Source organism: Muntiacus reevesi, chromosome 19 (genome assembly GCF_963930625.1).
Source record: "Muntiacus reevesi chromosome 19, mMunRee1.1, whole genome shotgun sequence".
Taxonomy (NCBI): Eukaryota; Metazoa; Chordata; class Mammalia; order Artiodactyla; family Cervidae; genus Muntiacus; species Muntiacus reevesi.
In genome coordinates this window covers 39,860,837-39,881,386 of record NC_089267.1, presented here as the reverse complement: position 1 = coordinate 39,881,386, position 20,550 = coordinate 39,860,837, and the positions used below count along the sequence as shown (strand labels likewise).

Below are 20,550 nucleotides of genomic sequence, written 5' to 3'. Positions count from 1 at the left end.
TGAGTGACTTTCAGTTCCACTTTCACCCCTGGGAGAGAAAAACCAAAGCAACAGAAAAAAAGAAAAATTGTAATAATAGCAAACTGAGTAGAAGACACAATCAAGACCACAGTATCAGACTAAAACAAGTAAGTGTTTGCTAAAGAAAAGCTAGATGTAAGATGGTAGACCGGGGTCTCCTGCATTGCAGGCGGATAAGATGGTAGACAGGAAAATGGAAAAATAAAATGTATACCATGACACAGAACAATTAAGTGATGGGACACAGGTGTGAATGTGTGTCAGGAGGAGAAAGAAGAAATGAAGAACTGACAGGAAGAAAGCATATGTTGTTCATGGGAAGGTGAGTGGGTACTCTGGAGCAGAGCTGACTCACAAAGCATGGGGATACATGTTGTTGAAGGAGGGGGCCAAGAGGGAAGGCAAGGGAAAGGGTGCTGGTGCCCATGTTTGCAAGTGATTAAATTAGTCTTCTACCCGAAATCTCTTTTCACCTAAAATGCACAGAGGAAATTATTAATGTGCTCACAATGGATCAAGAAACTAATGATTTAAATGATTTGTAGGTACTAATTAGCAGTCATAGCTTCCAACATCTTTAAAGGTGTGCAGAAGGATATTAAAGGCTCCCTGCTGGATCAAGGCTTCCTCACTTTGCCAAATGATTTTATTTTTAAGGACAGAATCCAATTCATTTTCCAAACTACCTCCAAAGCCCCAAATGGCACTGGCCATCGCAGAAAGGGGACTTCCTCCCTGAAGCCATTCTCCATCCCATTTGTTCACATGCCAAATTTTGCACCTTCAATATGTTAATAGCTTACGGAAATTGAAAATTCATATCCCCAACACAGTGAGACAAAGAACCTCATTTTGGAAAAAAGGACCATTCAAAATTAGGTCTAGGGGAGGGGGGTTGGCAAAAATCTTTCCAAATGTAGCAGGACTTGATGGCCCTGACTACCAAGTTAGCATTGGTGGGGCCTGGAGACACTCCCAGGGGGACCAATAATGCTGGGAGACTGCATGTGCTATTAGCCTGTTTTCACTCTGGACTTAGCAGCTACTGGACAGGTGATAGTTCTCTGGAAACTACAGAATGATAAACTGGATTCTTTTTGTCTCCATAAACCAGTGCAGGAACTGGGATTCTCTCACTGACCTGAAAGATTTCCTGTTACTAATTAGAATATTAAAAGCTTATGGAACAATAAGGTGAACGAAGTCTGAGTTTAAAACTCTACAGTGACTATCCTCAGAAAGAATTACGCAAAGCATTGTTTTGAGTCTTCAGATTTCAGCTGTGTAACAGAAAACAGCACTGCATTAGAGTTTGTCATCAAAGTGAGAAGATACAGTCCAGGGAGGCAGGGTTTTATGAGACCCAAATTATGATAAACATGTACTACACATTATTAAATTTTTACCTCAAGTCCTCTGAATGCCTGCCCTGGTTTTTCTTTCCTGGACCAATTCCCAGCACCTCAGTGAACTTGGGTGTCACATTGACAAATCCATGGAGGATGCTCTGCTCGGGGTCCCGTTTCCATCTGCAGGGAGAGAAGACAAGTGGGCCTCTGCCCTGGGGAAGACAAGGACCCCCTCCCTGGAGTGAGCATCTCCACCACACTCACTGTGGAGAGGAAAGCGTCTCTCCTGCCAGGAGCTCAGCTGGTTTCTCCAACCAAGTTTAAGCAGCTGAGGGGAACAGTGGGCTCTCCCAGGAAGTCAGCACTTCCTGGGTCCTGGGAGCTTCCTGATCAGAGCTCCAGCCTGGCAGCCAAAACTCTGGCTATCAAGGTATAGATGGGACTTCCTACCCAAGAAGCCATCTTTCAGGTACCAATGAATTGCACTTTCATTCATCAGGGTTTTCTTGGTGTTATGGGTTGAATTGAGGCTTCCCTGGTGGCTCAGATGGTAAAGAATCTGCCTGCAGCAGGAGACCCGGGTTTGATCCTTGGGTTGGGAAGATCTCCTGAAGAAGAGAATGGCTACTCACTCCAATATTCTTGTCAGGAGAATTCCATGGACAGAGAAGCCTGGTGGGCTACAGCCCATGGGGTCACGAAGAGTCGGACATGACTGAATGACTAACACACACACACAGGTTGAACCATGTCCCTCACAACAAAACATATTGAAATCCTAGCCCCCAGTTCCTCAGAACATGACCTTATTTGAGATAGGGTCTTTACAAAGGTATCAGGGTAAAGTGACATCATTAGGGTGGGTTCTAATTCAATATGGACTGGCATCCCTATAAAAACTTTGGACACAGATGTGTATAGAGGGGAGACAGTGTGAAGAGACACCAAGGAAAGATGCCATTTACGAGCCAAGGACAGACCCTGGAGTGATCCTTTTCTCACAACTCTCAGAAGGAACCAACTTTGCTGACAGCTTGATTTCAAAAATCGAGTCTCCAGAACAGAGACAATACATTTCTGTTGTTGAAGCCACTCAGTTTGTGGTACTTTGTTACAGCAACCCTGGGAAACAAATACACTTGACTTCTTCTCCTCCCAGACTAAGCAGGTCAGGACCAAGGAGAGCATATCTAGATCCGAGTCAGTCCTATTTTGGATTGGATTCCACAGCGGAGTGAGGGAAATAAGCTCAACAAGGGCCAAGCAGTGTTACTAGGAATTTTATAAGGGATCTGGTCCCTCATAGGGGATTGAGTCCTTTGACCCAAAATCTAAATGTAACGGACACACAGACTGTGCATGTGTTTGTGTCCTATAGGACAGTGGTTGTAAAACAGTTACCCAGAAGTGAGAAGGTCTCCAAGAAGCTTCCACCAGGCTTTGTACAAGGTGGTGTACAGGTGGTATCATGAATTCCGTATTTCTGCCCCACCCAACAGTTCCTATTCAGCCTGGTCTCCAGTCAGAAAGTAAACCTCTCTGCCAAAATTACAAAGCACAAATTTGCCTATTAAAATAAGTTTACTTTGTCCACCTGATGCAAAAAGCTGACTCACTGAAAAAGATCCTGATGCTGGGAAAGATTGAGGGCAAGAGGGAAAGGGGACAAGAGAGGGTGAGATGGTTGGATAGCATCACTGACTCAATGGACGTGAGCTTAAGCAAACTCAGGGAGATAGTGAAAGACAGGGAAGCCTGGCACACTGCAGTTCATGGGGTTGCAGAGCCAGACACCACTTACCAACTGAACAACAACAATAAAAAACATAAAGCTTCTCGAAAGGAAAGGTTCCATAGACATAAAGGGCAGCAGCTTTAGCTGAATTCCATGATCTAAGTGATCGGTTGTTTCTTTTTAAAATCTGTTAAGAAAGCTGATGGCTTGGGAGAAAACTCACAGACAAAACTGTACTTGAGTTTACCTGAAACAAAACAGAGAGAAATTGTATTAAAAAAAAGAAAAAAAACTATCCAGGTTTTTACAAGTGGAGTTTAAAATATATAGACAAGACACTCAAAAGAACAGAAATGAATATCTCTAGTGCTGAGAGCTTCACACATTCTTCCATTCTTCACACACCTTTCCCTTCTTCCCTCCACATAAATTCATTCTTGGCTAGTTACCAGAAAAATTGTAGGACATTCAGTCAAATTCAAATTTCAGAGAAACATGAAACACACCCACATACACACATATACATTTAGTATACCAAATGTATATTCCTGAAACATGTATATTTATTAATAATGTTTATACATATTATGTAATGTATTTAGCATATTTTCCTAAATATGTAGTATAAAAATATATAGTTAAATGCATTTCAGTATGTGTGTACCAAATATTGCACGAGACACACACCCTAAAGAAATAATTTGTTGTCTATGAGAAATTCAAATTTACCTGGCATTCTTTTCTGTGCGTGCTAAGTCTGCCAGCCCTGTTCCTGGCCCCAAAGCCAGGACCCTGACAGCTCCGAAGGAATGTATTTATCCCGGGGGGCGGCTGTATTTTAACCCTGCTCTAGCAAGAGACCCCAAAATTCACGGGGTCCCCCCTCCGAGGCGACGACAGTAGGAAGCGGTCGGCCCTCGGGGTAGGGGTCGGGGCTGGGTGGGGGGACAGCGGGGAGCGGGTCAGACCGCCCGTGGCAGGGCGCCAGCCCTCACCGTCCGAGACCAACAATCAAAGCGACAGCGACTCCCTTTTGCCTCCAGAGGCCCGAGGAGAAGCAGCTCGGGCCGGGGAGTGGGAAGCGGGGTCGTGGTCGGGCCGCCGGGCCGCCCGGACCTCGGGCGTGGCGGGGCCCTGCCCTGCGGCCGTGAGGCGCCGGCGGAGCTGCGGGACCGTAGCGGCGCTCCCGCCGCAGAGGTTCGGGCCGCGGGCTCCGGGAAGGGGCCCCGGATGTCCCGGCTCCTCCTCGGCCTCCTCGCGCCCCCTGGCGGCCGCAGCTGGACACGCGGCACACTCTGAGTCCGTTCGCGCCTGAATCTGAGCACCTGCTCTGAGCGCCTGCCTTGAAGGGGGAGAGTCCTGGGGCAGCCAGGGCTTCACGGGACAGGGCAGAAGAAAGGGACCCTTTCAACCGAAGGCACCTCTTTCAGGGTCTTCAGATGCAAGGGGATAACTGAGCTCCTGACCAAAAGTCCCCAGGACCAACCTCACTACTTCTGAGAGCACTTTTGCTCGTGACTTCTGCAGGTATTAGCTTAATGCTCTGCTAGCCCCACCACTTGGAATAGCTTGCGTTAAATGTGATGAAGAATCCATCTTTTCAAACACAAGACTTGCCAAAGTGTAAGAAAGATGTAAGTGGACATCTTGCTCACTCGGAATTAATAATATCCTCAGGCTCTTGCTGCAAACGCAAAAAGATCAAGGTCTTGGGCCTTGTTTTACCTAACTCACACAATGATTCCATCCTCTCCACTTCCCACAGTGCTGTGTGCATGTTCTCTAAGTGGACAGAAAAATCAGGGGGCAGACGTTCTAGCGAAAACTGAAGGCAAGGGGTCCTAGCAGCCAACTGACTGTCTCCCTCCTTCTCCACCCCAAGCAAGTTAGTTGACAAATACTGTCAAAGTCTTCACAGTGAGTGGTAATTTTATGTGTCAATTTGGCTGGGCCAAAGGACTCTTATATTTCAAACACGGGTCTGGATGTTGCTGTAAAGGTAGTTTTTAAATGAGGATTGCCAGCTTGATCAGTAGAGTCTGAGTAAGGTAGATTATCCTCCATAATGTGAGTGGGTCTCATCCAATCTGTTGAAGAGATCAAAAGGGAAAAGATTGACTTCCCCCAAGAAAGGTGGGAATCCTGCCTCGACACTGCCTTTGGACTCGACTGCATCAACCCTTCCCTGGTCTCTAAGGCTGCCAGCAGCCACCCTAGTGATTTTGGGCCTGCCCAGCCTGTACAGAGGATGAGATGGTTGGATGGCATCATCGACTCAATGGACATGAGTTTGAGTATACTCTGGGAATTAGTGATGGACAGGGAGGCCTGGCGTGCTGCTGCTGTCCATGGGGTTGCAAAGAGTAGGACACAACTGAACGACTGAATTGAACTGACTGAACTGAGCCTGTACTTGTTTGAGCCAATTCCTTAAAATGCCTGCCTGTCTCCCTCTCTCTCAGATACATAGATATAAAGATGTCTATATCTGGCTGGCACCCAGCTCAGTCCAGACTCAGTCCAGTTCATCCCTCTTGCCTAATGCAGAACCTGGCTTCAGCAATTCCCCTCTCTTGTCTTGTAAGTTTTTGCCCTAGTAGATGATTTTCTTCTGCATAAAACACATTGTTACTTCATTTCTCTTCCAGCCACTACTCTCTTTGGTCTTTCCCCCCCCTTTGGTCTTATTGTAATAATATTCCTCTAAAGAGTTGCTAGCACTCTTTCTCTAGTTCTCTCCTCCCATTCTCTGTTTGCCTTTTTTATCCTGAAATACAACACATATACAAAAAAGGGGGGGGGGTGGAAGGTAAAAATAGAACCATACTGCTTAATGATTTATTTGAAACAAACACCTCTGCTAAAATAGCACAGAAGCCTTCCTCAGGCCCCCTCCCACTTCCCTGTCTGCCCCCAAAGGTAGCCACCATCCTGACTTTTATGACCAACACTTGCTTGATTTATTTTATTGTTTTGCCTTTTAGGCATGCATCCCTCAACACTGTAGTTTTACCTGGTTTTTTAACTTTAACAGTAGGATAATTTTTAAAATGGATTCTGATCCTGGCTCTTTTCATGCAATATCATGTTAGTAAAATTCACCCATGTTGACAAATGTGACTGCATTTCATTTATTTTCATTACTTTATAAAAGCCCATTGTACTAGTTATCTATTGCTGTGTAGTTATCTATTGCTGTGTAACAAATTACCCCAAGATTTAGTGGGTTGAAACTAGCATTAATTACATCACCTACATCCTGAAAGTCAGGGATCATTTGTGGCTTACCTGGGTATTCTGGCTTTGGGTATCTCGTGTAGCTGCAGTTAAGCCGTCGCCTGAGATTATAATCGCTGAAGACTTAGTCTGACTTGGAAGATCCTCTTCCACTTTCACTAGCATGGCTGTTGACAAGAGTGTTGCCACATGGGCCTCTCCATAGGGCTGCTCATGACATAGATTCCCCAGAGCAAACAGTCCAAGAGAAAAAAAAAAATGTGATTGAAGGAGCTCCCAAGATGGAAGCTGCACTGTTTTGTGTGACCTGATCTCAGAACCGACACACTGCTCCTGAAAGCTGTTGATCACACAGATCATCCTGGTCCAGTGTGGAAGGGGACCACCAAGGGTGTGAGCACCAGGAAGCAGGCATCACTGGGGGTCATCTTGGAGGCTGCCCACCTCAACTTTTGTCTAAACATAGAAAATTTGATTTATCCATTCTATTATCAATCAATATTTAGGTTACTTCTAGTTTGGGACTGTTCTGAATATGGCTTCTGTGAACATTCTTGTACATGCCTACTGGTGCATATGTGCATGCCTTTCTGCTGGATAAATTCCTAAAGGTGTAATTTCTAGGTCACTGACTATGCATGTCAAGTTTAGTGTGTTGGGGTAAGTGGGGTATGCCCAGTCGTTCAGTTGTGTCCCACTCTTTGCGACCCTATGGACTGTGGCCCACCAGGCACCTCTGTCCATGGGGTTTCCCAGGCAAGAATACAGAGTGGGTTGCCATTTTCTCCTCCAGGGGATCTCCACCACTCAGGGACTGAACCAGCGTCTCCTGCATCTCCTGAATTGGTAGGTGATTCTTTACCACTGAGTCACCTGAGAAGCCCCATCAAGTTTAATAACAAATGGCAAACTGTTTTATATAGTAATCTACAAAGTTGCAAGCCTACCAGGAGTAGATGAGACTTCTGGTTGTCCTCAATATCACTTGGCATTGTCAATCTCTTCAACTTCCGCCATTCTTGTGAGTCTGTAGTGATATCACACTGTAGTTTTCATCTTCATTCCCTGATGGCTAAAGGGTTTGAGCATTTTTGTGTGTGTCTTTTTGGACCTTAGGATACAGTGTTTTGTAAACTGTAGTAGATATGGAGACATGGCACTCAGCTCCTTCTTCAGGAAGGACTTACTGCCCAGCGGCAGGGAGTGTGGTCCCCAGACAGCCCAACCAGCGGCTTCTTCAGGGTCAGCCGCAACAGCAGAGAACCACCTTGTCCGAGGTCATGCTTTTCCTGGGAAGCTCACACTCTGGCTGAGCAAGTCACAGCTGCATCAGCCTGACATGGGACACAGGACATGCCAATGAGCAACCTCCACTGGATTAGCCCGGGTTTTGCTGGGCCTGCCTCGAAGTTCAGCTCTTTTCTCCTCCCAGACCTGCTTCTTCTCCCTTTTGTTCATAATAAGCATCTTGATTCTTAATAAACATCTCATACCACAAACTCCTTCTCATGGTCTGCTTCTGAAGAACCCAGTCTGTGACACAAAGTGTCTTTTTAAGCCTATTGCCCATTTTCCTATTGAGTTATCTGCCTTTTTTTCTTACCAATTTTGTCAGCAATTTTTATTTAATATGGATACAAGTCCTTTGTCAAATACATGTGTGGCAAACATCTCTCTCATTATGGGGCTTGCTGCTTCATTTCTTTATTGTGTCTTTGAACAGAAGTCCTTTATTTGGATATAATTCAGTTTTCTCAATTTTCTTTCCTTTTTAGACATGCTCATTGTATCCTACCCTAAGGTCATGAATATATTCTCCTATATTTCAAAAGCATTCATTGTTTTCCCTTTCAATTTTAGACTTACATGCAACCTGGAATTAATTATTGTACAAAGCATGAGACAGGAGCCTTGCATCTTTTTTTTTTAACCAAATGGATTTCCTATTGTCCCAGCACCATATTTTGAAAATGCCTTCCTTTTCCCCATTGTCTGCAGTGCCAAACTGTCACATATATTAAGTGTGTGAGTCTATCCGCACGTGTGGAATTGCTTCTGGATTCCAACTCTGAGTCATTGGCCTCCTTGTCTGCTCTGGTCCTAATACTGCACTGTTATAATTACCATTTGGAATTTCAAGCCTGCTTGGAGTAGGGTTTTTGTCTCCAATTGTTCCACTGAAATGGCTCTTGTAGAGATCAGCACCTTCTACCTTCAAAATATGCACATCCCAAATCCAAACACTGCAGCCCACCTCCACATGGCTACCAGCCCACAGAAGCCCCAACTTGGACAAAGGGAGAGCTATGTAGGTATAGAGGCTTCTCTGGTGGCTCAGACTGTAAAGAATCTGCCTGCAACACAGGAGACCCGGGTTCAATCCCTGGCTCAGGAAGATCCCCTGGAGAAGGGAATGGCAACCCATGCCAGTATTCTTGCCCGGAGAATCCCATGGACAGAGGTGTGGGGCTACAGTCCATAAGGTCATAAAGAGTTGGACATCACTGAGCAACCAACACTTCCGTTTCTTCATACAGGCATACCTAGTTTTATTGTGCTTTTTTTTTAATAAATTGAAAGTTTTTGACAACTCTCTTTCAAGAAAGTCTCTCAAGCTCATTTTTCTACAGAATTTGCCTACTTCATGTCTTTGTGTCACAATTTGATAATTCTCACAATATTTCAAGCTTTTTCTCTATAATATTTGTTGTGATGATTTGTAAATGTAATGTTTGATATTACTACTGCAAAAAAATTGACTCACTGAAGACTCAAATGATGGTGCTTTAGCAATAAATATTTTTAATTAAGGTATATATGTTTTTTTAGACATAATGCTATTGCACACGTGCAAATATAAGTTTTATATGCACTGGGAAACCAAAGAAAAAAAAAAAAATCTTGTGACTCACTTTGCTGCAATATCTGCTTTGCTGCAGTGATCTGGAAGGAGGCTGCCGTCTCTGAGGTCTGTCTGTATATTACCCATTGCCTCATAACACATGTGAAAATTCCAGGGAGAATTCTTCAGTAACCTTCTGATTGGTCTTCCTACTTCAACCCCTCTCTCCTTCATTTGTTTTTTTTTTTTTTAAACACAATAGCCAGAGGAATCCTTTGAAGACAAAAGCCAGGTCCTGTCACTCCGCTGTTCAAAACCCAGCAGTGGCTCTTCGCTCAGAGTAGAAACCAAAGTCCTTAAACGACCTTCAAGGCCTTTCCTGCTGCGCCCTTGACCTTCCATGTCTCTCTGAGCTCATCTCCTGCTCTCCCCTGACTCTGCTCCAGCCACTTTGATGTCCTCTTTGCTGCTCCCCACGCTTGCCAGCTGCTTCTGTCTTACAGCCTGTGTGTCAGCTCTGCCCCCTGACTAAAACACTCTTCACCCAAACATCTGCATGGCTAACTTCTTCACTCCTTGGCCCAAATGTCAGTTTTGAGATGAGACCCGTCTTGACCACAAAAATCAAAACCTGTTTACCATCTGCCTGCTTTGCTTTTCTCTACTTTCTTTTTCCCATCACTCTTCTCACCATCAATGTGTGCGTGCATGCTCAGTCATGTCCAACTCTTTGTGACCCCATGGGCTGTGGCCCGCCAGGCTCCTCTGTCCATGGGGATTCTCCAGGCAAGAATTTTGGAGTGGGTTGCCATTCCCTTCTCCAGAGGATCTTCCTGACCCAGGGGTTGAACGGGAGTATCCTAAGTCTCCTGCACCGGCCGCAGATTCTTTACCACTGAGCCCCCTGGGAAGCCCTATCACCTTCAGTGATGCTATATAAATGACCTATCAATTATGTTTATTGTCCATTCTTTCTCCTCTTCTAGAATGTCCCCAGGGATCTTTGTCTGCTTTTTCTCTGTGTTGCTCTCTTTGCAACCCAAGCACCCAGAGCTGTAAACCACAGTCCACTGTTCACTTGTCCTCCGCCTCTCCCCTCTAGGCAGTGATGGGCTTCTGGTCTCGCCCTGCTATTGGAAGCAGCGGTGCGAGTTGAGACACGGGGATTGTTCAGCGTAGCCCCTGTGGGGCAAGGCGCCTGGGTCCCAGCTCCAGGTCTGTCACCAACTGTGACGGGTCGCTTCTCTTACCCACATCTTCGTTTCCATGTCTCTCCCTCAGGTCAATGCCCTGCCCTCTGTGTGTGCCGATGGGAGTGCTACTTACTCCAAAGCAGAGTTGCAGACAGAGGGTCTCAGCATGTACACTCATTACTCATGTACATTAACTTCCCACTGTAATACACACCCAATGGAGGTAGCGCCAAGACTAAAAATCCATGGATTTTGTTTCCATACCTATATCCCAGGCTCTTTTATTAGGCTGTGGAGGGGGTTGAGGGAGAGGAGGTGTGGGCAGGCACTTGGTTCAATCAGATTGTAAGTACCTAGTACCAAATGCAAAGAAAACTTGACAAATCACACCAAGGGAGATGAATTCTTTTTTCTCGTTCTAAAAATTATTCCTTCAACACACCGAGGCAGTCACAGTTCTACTCAAAATACAAACCTAAGCTCATCTGAAATGTGCCGCTCCTGAGGTGTCATTCCTGACACTGAGCGTGATATCCTGTCATTAAGTCAGAAGACTTGAAAGATGTGGGGGCTCAGTGTATAAAGAAATAATGCTGTGAGTCATAACACTAGTTTCATCTCCAATTCTCAAGAGCACCCTGCTGAAAATTGCATTAATCCTTATAATTTCCATGATAATAGACCCAGATCAGCACTTGGTGAGTGGGGTGGGGTAAGTGGAGCAGGATCTCCTCCTTGGGATGGTGAAGGAACTGCAGAGTTCTGAACGGGGACTTGGTGGTGGGGAGAGCTGCAACTCTGATACTTGGAAGGGATGCCCTGCTCCCATTCAACTGGGGGCACCTCTCTCGGTGGTCCCCTTTCTCTCTCTCACTCATATATGTGTTGTCATGTCAAAAAGAGGAACTGTGGGCTTCTGGAAAAATCTGAAAAGCTGATGTACAGCGTAGTCGGCAACTGGAGTCGCAAGGTAAGTGGCAGAGAATCAAGAAATTTAAAAGCTGTGGAGACACTGTGGATGTGATTATAAAGTAGACTAACTTTACGAAAATATAGATGTGGATTAATTCTTAAAAATGAGGGAGGTTATAGTCACCCCTGTAATAATACTGAATGTCTCCTTGGGAGTCCTCAGATGCACTTTAAATAAAAATCATGATTTTTTAAAAGTCATTCATTGAATTATAGTCTCATGCTTAATTTTTCATCAAAATAATCAGCAAATGTGACTACCCTCCCAATTTATTTGGATCATCTCTAAATACTTTTCACAGGAAAAAAAAAAAAAAATTCTTTCAAAGGATGATCAGATGCCGGCACAACTGTTCAGAAGAATATTTCAGAGGTCCCTCGATTATTTCAATCAAAGATGCTCCAAAGACTTCTTGAACTTGGGTAGCATCTTAGGAAAAAGGAATGGCAGTTCTACAAGGATCCAGATTCACTTGGAGGCACACTCTCAATTTGTTGCAAAGAGTGCGATTTAGGAAAGAAGATGGACGGGTGTCAGCGAAGCACACGTTTTGGGCTGAGGTTTTGGGGAAAGGAACAGAGGCAATTATCAGAAGATTTAATGGTTACAATATACAGCAACTATAGTGTTCATTTTTAGATACTCTTTTTCCACTGTCACACTGCTCTGAATTCAATTTAGAAAATTCTGGACTTTTAGTTAGCACACATGTTAAGTAAACTGTCTTCAACTGTAACATAAAATTATCTTTGACAATAAAACATTTGTGAGAGGTTTATTGTCAAGGAGGATGGTCTCACTGGTCCTAACCTGCACTAAATAGAACTCACTCTGTTTGAAAGTAAGTACCCCATGTGCTCAGTCACTTCAGTCCTGTCTGACGCCGTGACCCCAGGGAGTGTAGCCCGCCGGGCTCCTCTGTCCATAGGATTCTCCAGGCAAGAATATTGGAGTGGGTTGCCATCCCCTCCTCCAGGGAATCTTCCCGACCCATAGATCAAACCCAAGTCTCTTGTGTCTCCTTTATTGCAGGCGGATTCTTCACCTGTTGAACCATCAGGGAAGCTCATGTCTTTGTAAATAGAGATACTATATAATCTGAATTCCAACTTTTGAGACAATTTTCTATAGCTATCTCATGTTTCTGCAAACCTTGTGAGCAGAGGCACACTGCTTTTGTTCCAAACTATCCTTTTATATTTGCAAAAGGAACAGCCTTGGAAGAAAGAGTACCTCCCTCTTGGGCAGCTTTGCCTGCATATACTTTAGAAAGAAGGTTTCTTGAGCTTAGAATTCCTCAGTATATGCAGCGTCCACCTGGGCTGCTCCACATGGGCCCCATGGAACTTGGGGGACAGAGGAGTAACTAGACAACAGGAAGCCGTCTGTGATGCCTCTGACTTGGGGGTCTCCTGTCTTCTGCCAGCATCCATGACACTGCACAGAGTGTTAGCTTGCACAGTCAGACCCTTTCATGGTTTTTGACACTTACCATCCAAACACTAATTTCGTACAATAAAAGGATTTCTTTGTCCTACCCGACTTCCCACTTCTCTCAGGCAAAAAATCTGATACAATTCTAGCAGTTAATAAATGTGGATTGTCTTCTGGAGTTTGCTACAAAGGGGCTCAATGGGTCAAGCCAGAAAACCGAGAAGTTTAATATATTAAAAGACATATATAAGAAAGAAAACACTAAGGGGGAAGGAGGTAAGCCTAGAAGGTGATGATAGAAATAAATTACACAGCCTGTCTTTAATTTTGGTTGTCTCACAAACTAAACCACTCTTTTACTAAAGAAAATTATAGCCCTATCGCCCTCTACCAGAACCAAGCTAGAAACTACAGCAAAGTGGTTTAAAGTTCTGAAATTTGCTCATACACTTTGGGGTATCCAAGGGTTTCCCAGGTGGCTCAGGGGTACAGAATCCTCTAGCCCATGCAGGAGACATGGGTTTGATATCTGGGTGAGGAAGATCCCCTGGAGAAGGAAAAGGCAACCCTCTCCAGTAATCTCACCTGGAAAATCCCATGGACAGAGGAGCCTGGCACATTACAGACCATGGGGTCCCAAAGACGAGGACACGACTTGGCAACTTAACAACAAAGTGGTACCCACTGCAGCAGTTATGCAGAATTTAAAACTTAAACTTCAGGTGTTCGTGAAGGTAAAAGGTACCCAGCTGCCTTTGCATACCAAGCCTGCCAGGTTAGTGCTGGACCACCTAGTGCTAAAGAGTGGACAACCTTCTCACACTCACCTGCCATTTGTAGCAGCCACGGACTGCAGGGACCACTAACAGAGCTGCAGACTTTGCTGGAAGTCCCTGGAAGTCGCACCTAGCACTTCTGCCCTCACCTGTTCCACATTCATTCTGTGGACAACAGCTGCTCAGAACCCTCTGCTCATCTATTAACCCTGTCAGCATACCTACTCAGTTCCACCTCAGAAAATAACCACTTTGCTACACAGTGAATGCCGACCTTCTGACTCTAGCAAAGGAGCAACATCTTGTGAACTCAAATGGTTAAGTACTAAAACCCCAAACCTTCATTTTTGCTTAAATGGCATTATACCAACACTTTAAACGGCACTACAGCAACACTTTAAAGCAGCATATCCAAATATTTGATCAAGCATTGAAATCAGAAAAGAATGTCTAATACGCCAATAAATGTATTTATTTATAAATTATAGAAGTGTACAATTGTACAATATATTATGTACATTATAAAACACACAAAAATAGAAATTTAAAAGGTTGAGATTAAATACAAACAACCACTTTAACATTTTCCCAATAGACTGACTACTGCTTACTCCTGGGAGGCACACATCCCCACCTAAAACCACAGCCCTAAAGCATGCCAATGATTGCTAGATTTGAATTTTTAGCTAGTTACAGAAAAATGTACAAGATCACAGCTTTTTTAAGTGTTGCAAAATAGCCTGAGCATCAAGTTTAAATGTTAAGATGCTTGATGCTAACTTTTTAAGACATGGTTGGACTAATCACTGCACAGTTGGTAAAATGTCACATTATAGTTCACCGATAGCTGTCTCAGTTATCATAGGGCAGATTAAACTGGGGATTCTATGAAGTTTAATATTTAGGGAGGAAACGCTTTAAAGAAACAATCAAAACCAACAAATAGCTAGCACCTAAAAAAAAAAAAACCCTCCTCTGCCTACAATGGAAAAACCAAAAAAATGCATTCCAAACAATGGCCATTAGAATGCAAACGGATTAAAATAGATTGCTATACATTTGCCTGCCTTAATACCTGTGGGCCATAAGATAAATTCTTTTAATAGGCCCAGCGTCTGATCACAGACCTGGACACGTTGAAATTCAGTAAACAGGTGGTGAACAATGAACAACTCCTCGAAAAATATGTGCGCTGTGGAATTACGTATGAAATTACAATTGTTGCTAAAGACCACTCCAGTATCTGTCTTTGCTTGGCTGAAGCAAATGACTGGATAAATGCTGTGGTCAAGAATTACATGCTCAGAGCCTCTTCACATTCCTCCACACCCTTGCTCCCCTTTCCCACATCAGCCGGTTGGTGTCCACCTGCTCTGCTCCTACCTAGGACTTGAGCTTCCCCTCTCGCGGGGGAGCCTGCAGCCAGACAGGCTCATCCTTCTCCAGCACGCAGTGCAAGCTGGGGTAGAGAACACAGTTATGCTCTACACAGAAAACCTTATTCCATGTACTCCTTAATTTAAAAAAATTCACAAAATTTTTTTTTAATTTTTAAAGGCTATAAACACCTGACTTTGAGACTGAGATATGCACATAGGGCTTCAAACAAGTTGTGCAACAAAAATTTATAACTGAAAGACTTTCACTGATGGTCTCCTCTGGAGGAGTACCTTTTAATAGGTACCTCACCAATTCAAACGATAAAAATACTACACAATGGCTTCATTTCATAAAAAACTGTTTTCACTTTACATACACACACTGATGGTTTTCATCTATTCTGTTGACAAAATGTGTTTCTTGATGGGACCAAATTGAAACGACACTTAAAGAAAGTTCCATTTGATTAAATACACACAAGGATAAATTAGTTATTACATCTCAAGAGAAGTAAAGAGGGGATGCAGAGTTCAGAGACTTGCTGGAGAGAAGAGAATGATAAAATGAAAGCTCAGTCATTTCACTATGGCGATATGGAAAGAGCTTACTTAAAGCACTCATTAGAGGAAAATGTGCTGTTGGTTGCCAAGTACGCATGTATCACACAAATGGCAAAGCAACACAGACCAGTAGGATTTCCTAATGAGGTGATGCTATTTTTACTTTCAAGCATTGTGGTGAATTACTAGGTTGTGAAATCCTCTAGTCTTAAAAATGAGAAAGAAGCCAGTAGTTAACTTATAAAACCTCTTTAAGACAAAGCAGCCACTAGAATAAGTACTTTTCTTGGAAAGTATCTTTCAAGAAAATCAGAACTGCGCACACTACACTTTGTTTCATTTGCTCATTTCCCTTGCCTTCACACCACCTGAGTTTTCTCTAACCTCTCCTTTCCCTCGATGCTACTGGCTGGTCCACTCCCTTCCACCTTCCTTAGGTGACCAGCAGCTTCCCAGCAAAACCTGACTTGAAAATTAAAACTACCCTCTACTTACAAAATGAAACAAATCCTCACAAACAAATCAGTGGCACTCCTGCTTGCCCAGGAAGGGTCTCACTAACACTTTTAAAGCAAAAATAGACAATGAAGGCTCCAGAGAAAAAATCTGCTTTGACCATGTTATAGGAAATACTACATCCCAAATTTAGAACCAAAAAAAAAAAAAGAATTCATGCTTTGGTAAGTTTCAAATTTTATTTCCAACTACTGCAGTAACAAAATACCAGTGGTAGTTTTGCATGGGAAGTGGCCACCTTTCAAGTTTAGGCCACAAATTAGTATTCCAACAGCACTTGGATCTACGGAGATTTTGACAGGGGAGGATTATTACCATCAGTACTATAATATAAACTTATGTTTCCTCCGTGTTTAGTAACAAAAATATTCATTTTACCTCAATACTTCATCATGTACACATTTCTACTCTTTGTAAGCATGATCCTTGCAGGCTGTACTGTGGGAGAGTGTGAGGGGAAAGTTCCCCCCAATCACAGGTTTTTCTATAGTACACAGAAATAGCAGTCACTTTAGCAGTCATGGACATATTACTAAATTTTTAGTTGAAAAATAAAAGAATGAGTTCTCCTATTATATCCCTTTCTGGGAGTAAAAAGACACACACCATTACAAACATAAAATGAGTCAAACTTCTATTTTATTGACAGGAGTCCAAAATGAATACAAAAAAATGTCTCCTTTGCATGTTATATTTTACCTTAAAAGGCTTCTGATAGAGTCAGGTAGATTAAAAGCTAAGAATGTATTTCAGCTTTTATAGTGACCTTTTTAAAAAGGTTTAGTAACATAAGTCACCAACATCAGAGAACGTATGGTCCCACAATCATTTTTAGGTCTATAGCTTATAAAAAGAATTAGATCCTGCATTGATCTGCTAAAATAGAGGCTTAAAAATGTTTTAAGCCATTAGAAGCCATTTTTATAATCTATCTGGTAACTCTGGGCAATTAAGAAAAGGAAAAATCCCAAAATGTAGCCCTCTAGATTATGTGGAATGTGACAGAATGCCAACTTATGACCAAGATAGGCAAAAATAAAATGTTTAAAGCTATGAATGGACCTATTATAAATAGTCTTATATCACTGCAAAATGTCAGTAAATGAATAATAGAGCTTATTAAGACATTAAAACTTGAGCAGATGTTACTTAAAACATTTGTGGTGTTTATCATACATACTTTAATGTTTGTTAAAACTAAAGCTAAACAAAGAAAGGTCACTCATTTATAGATTGTTTTTCATGTACCTTTACTTTTACTGGGACCATAGATGACAGATAATACATAGCCCACACTTCTGGACAGTTGTAACGAAGGGTTTATTATCATTTGCGGATGAAATAAATGCACCACCCCATACCTGAAAGGCTTTCACAAACCTTAAGCATTTTTCAGACTGTACCAAGGCACCGCCACTGCCTTGGTAACACGCCCATTTCTAGTAACACTTCCCTCAACATCAGTTCTGCACTGCTTCTGGTTTATTATACACTTCCAAAACAGCAAAAACTTGCAAAGATGTGCACATATTGTGGTCCATGCGTTTACTGCTTAGTCATCATCTTCCTCCTCTTCTTCCTCTTCCTCAAAGCTGTCTTCAAAGCCCTCACTGTCTTCCTGGTCTTCATCCCCCTCTATTGCTGTATCCCACTGTGGGTGATTTTCTGGCACAGGCTTAGCCTCATGAACTTCCAACTAGAAAAGAAGAATTAAATATAGACGTTAGAAATCTGGGGAGGAATAATGGAAGAAATATCTGGTAAAGAAAAGGTTTTCTTTGACAGCAGCACTTGTAAAGAAAAGATTACATCTTTTAACTCTAAACTTAACACATTTAAGAAAAGATACTCATCCACAAAATAAAAACGTGAATCTAGGAACATGTTAGTATAGTTAAGTTTCTAGTGTGGTTTAATATTTAATAGTATGATTTTACAGGAGCTATATGCTATTTATTCTGCAGCATGAAAGATGAATAATTCTGACTCTTGAGCAGGAACACTGTTCTTAATAAGTCTTCTGTGGATGGAAAAAAAGTTCAAACATGACTTCCAAAGAGGTATCTGCAGCCTCCAGACTCCTCATGAAGTAACATCCTATAGCCAATGGGGAGAAATACAGTGCCCTCATGGGGAAAAAATGCCACGCCTTTGCCGGCTCCTTTCAGTTGAGTCCCAGTACACAGTGTAACACTTCTTCAGCACAATCTCTCCAACGCAATAGCATGCCTTTATAAAAAGCTCAAGAGATTTCCCTGGTGGCTCAGGTGGTAAAGCATCTGCCTACAATGTGGGAGATGCAGGTTCAATCCCTGGGTCGGGAAGATCCCCTGGAGAAGGAAATGGCACCCACTCCAGTACTCTTGCCTGGAAAATCCCATGGACACAGTCTACAGGGTCGCAAAGAAACGGACATGACTGAGCAACTTCACTACTTTCACTTTCACAAGTGAAATGGTAACATCGATGGGAATGTGCTTCAACTGATACTCACACAAGTGTACACTCTAAAATGAAATACATGTGCCTTTCTAAAGAAAACAGAAACCATCTGGTGAGGCCCTATAAAGGTATGGCACATTATAGTGTATTAAAATTATCACACTGGTAAGTTATACTCGAGGTTCTAAATCATCATACTCCTTTAACACAAGCTTATTATTGAGAGCAGTCCATCAAGTGTATTATATTAAACTATGAGAGGACCTCTTTCCCTGTTATTCTACATTTCAAAATTAGAAATGCTTCCCTAAGATGTAATACACTTATTCAAATAGACAACCTTATTTTTTTAAGTTCCCTTTATTACCTCAAAAATGTATAAAAAACTTTTTGCATGGTTTGATTCACTCTTTTCCTCTATGTATCTCTCTTCTTCCTTCCTTCTCAGGTAGTTGAAAATTTCTCAAAAAGGAGGAAGTGGTAACTTTCATTTCCCACACAAGTATAATAATGCAAATCCATAGCCACCATAGATTGAAAAAAAAATTCATTTTCAAAAAAACTTTATTATTATAGTTGATTGACAGGGTGTATAGCAAAAAAAAATCAGCTATACATATACATAAATCCACTCTTTTTTTTTTTTAAAGAGTCTTTTCCCATATAGGCATTACAGAGTATTGAGTAGAGTTCTCTATGCTATACAGCAAGTTCTCATTAGCTATTTATTTTGTATACATAGTAGTATGCATATGATCAATCCCAACCTCCCAATTTATCCCTGCCCCTCACTTTATCACCCCAGTAACCCTAAGTTTGTTTTCTACATCTGTGACTCTATTTCTGTTTTCTAAGTAAGTTTATTTGCAGTTTTCTTTAGTGTGCACATACAAACAATATCATATGATATTTGTTTTTCTGTGTCTGACTTACTTCACTCAATATGACAATTTCTAGGGAACACCATATTTACAGCATAGTCATTATTCTTACCTTCAGTGGTTTAATCTGATCCAAACCCATATAGGAGTCTGATCTTAGAAACACCGTATACTGATAATTTCCAGGCTTGCCTGGTGCAGGAAACTTCAGTTCTACCTAGAAGATAAATCAGAACTTAAAATCTATATTTTAAAGAATGGAAGAAACAATAGATCCCTCCTAACATATTTAGACCAGAGAGTATTTAATAGTCAGTGCTTACTCTGATGACAGAAGAGGTCTTAACACATGTTACAAAAGTTCTAATGACAACAAATGTATGTACATATATGACACTATATGTACTACGTAAAAAGGAAATAAAAATAGGCAGAATTGATAGGGGTAATTTCTATCTCCAGAATTCAAGAAAACATATTTAAAGCAACCAAGTTCTATCTTGATAACCTGAAGAAATGAAGCTGGGTATAAAAGTAAAATAAATGAAATGTTGAACTAAAACAGACTTCACCAAACAGGAATAGTTCTTGCCAAATTTTCTTATTTCTAGAACAAATGTTGAGAGAATAGAAAATACATTCATCATATATATATATATATATATATGTATATACATATGTCTCTGCCCTCAGTCACAGAGCTCCTCAAATCCCTCTAATTCCAAAGTGACAAGAGCACATAAGGAGCATCTTCTGTTCTAAAATCTGGTCTTTGGATCTGGTTCCTGACACTGAGCTGACAAATACCTTGGAATTTCCTAGATGATAAGAATGAGTTCTCTTCTAATGAGGCAACTCTTGGTCTCCTAGATGAGGACCAGTCACCAGAAAGCCCAAGTCATGAGTAGAAGCCTGAACTTTTAGTCCCACCCCCTACTCTCCGGAGAGAGGCTGAAAACTGAGTGAATGATCAATTATGCCTATGTGATAAAGCCTCTATAAAAATACCAAAATAAGGGGTTCAAGGAGCTTTCAAATTGGTGAACATGCAGAGGTGCTGGGAGAGCAGATTGCTCAGAAAGAGCATGGAAGCTCGACATCCCTTCCCACATACCTTGCCCCATGTATCTCTTTCATCCGGATAGTCATCTACTTCATCATATTATTTTCAAAATAAACTGGTAAATATGTTACCCTGAATTCTATGAGTC

At 42.2% G+C, this 20,550-nt stretch overlaps 1 protein-coding gene across 1 annotated transcript in view; it reads right to left on the bottom strand.

Moving 5' to 3' along the window:
- Positions 1–14,011: 14,011 nt before the first annotated feature.
- SEC63 (SEC63 homolog, protein translocation regulator) overlaps positions 14,012–20,550 on the bottom strand; it is a 72,999-nt gene continuing 66,460 nt past the window's right edge. The window contains exons 20-21 of the mRNA XM_065911307.1: positions 19,452–19,556; positions 14,012–17,712 (exon numbers count right to left, since the gene is read on the bottom strand). Of these exons, the coding sequence (XP_065767379.1) occupies positions 17,569–17,712; positions 19,452–19,556 (249 nt within the window). The 3' untranslated portion in view covers positions 14,012–17,568. The remainder of the gene's footprint in view (positions 17,713–19,451; positions 19,557–20,550) is intronic.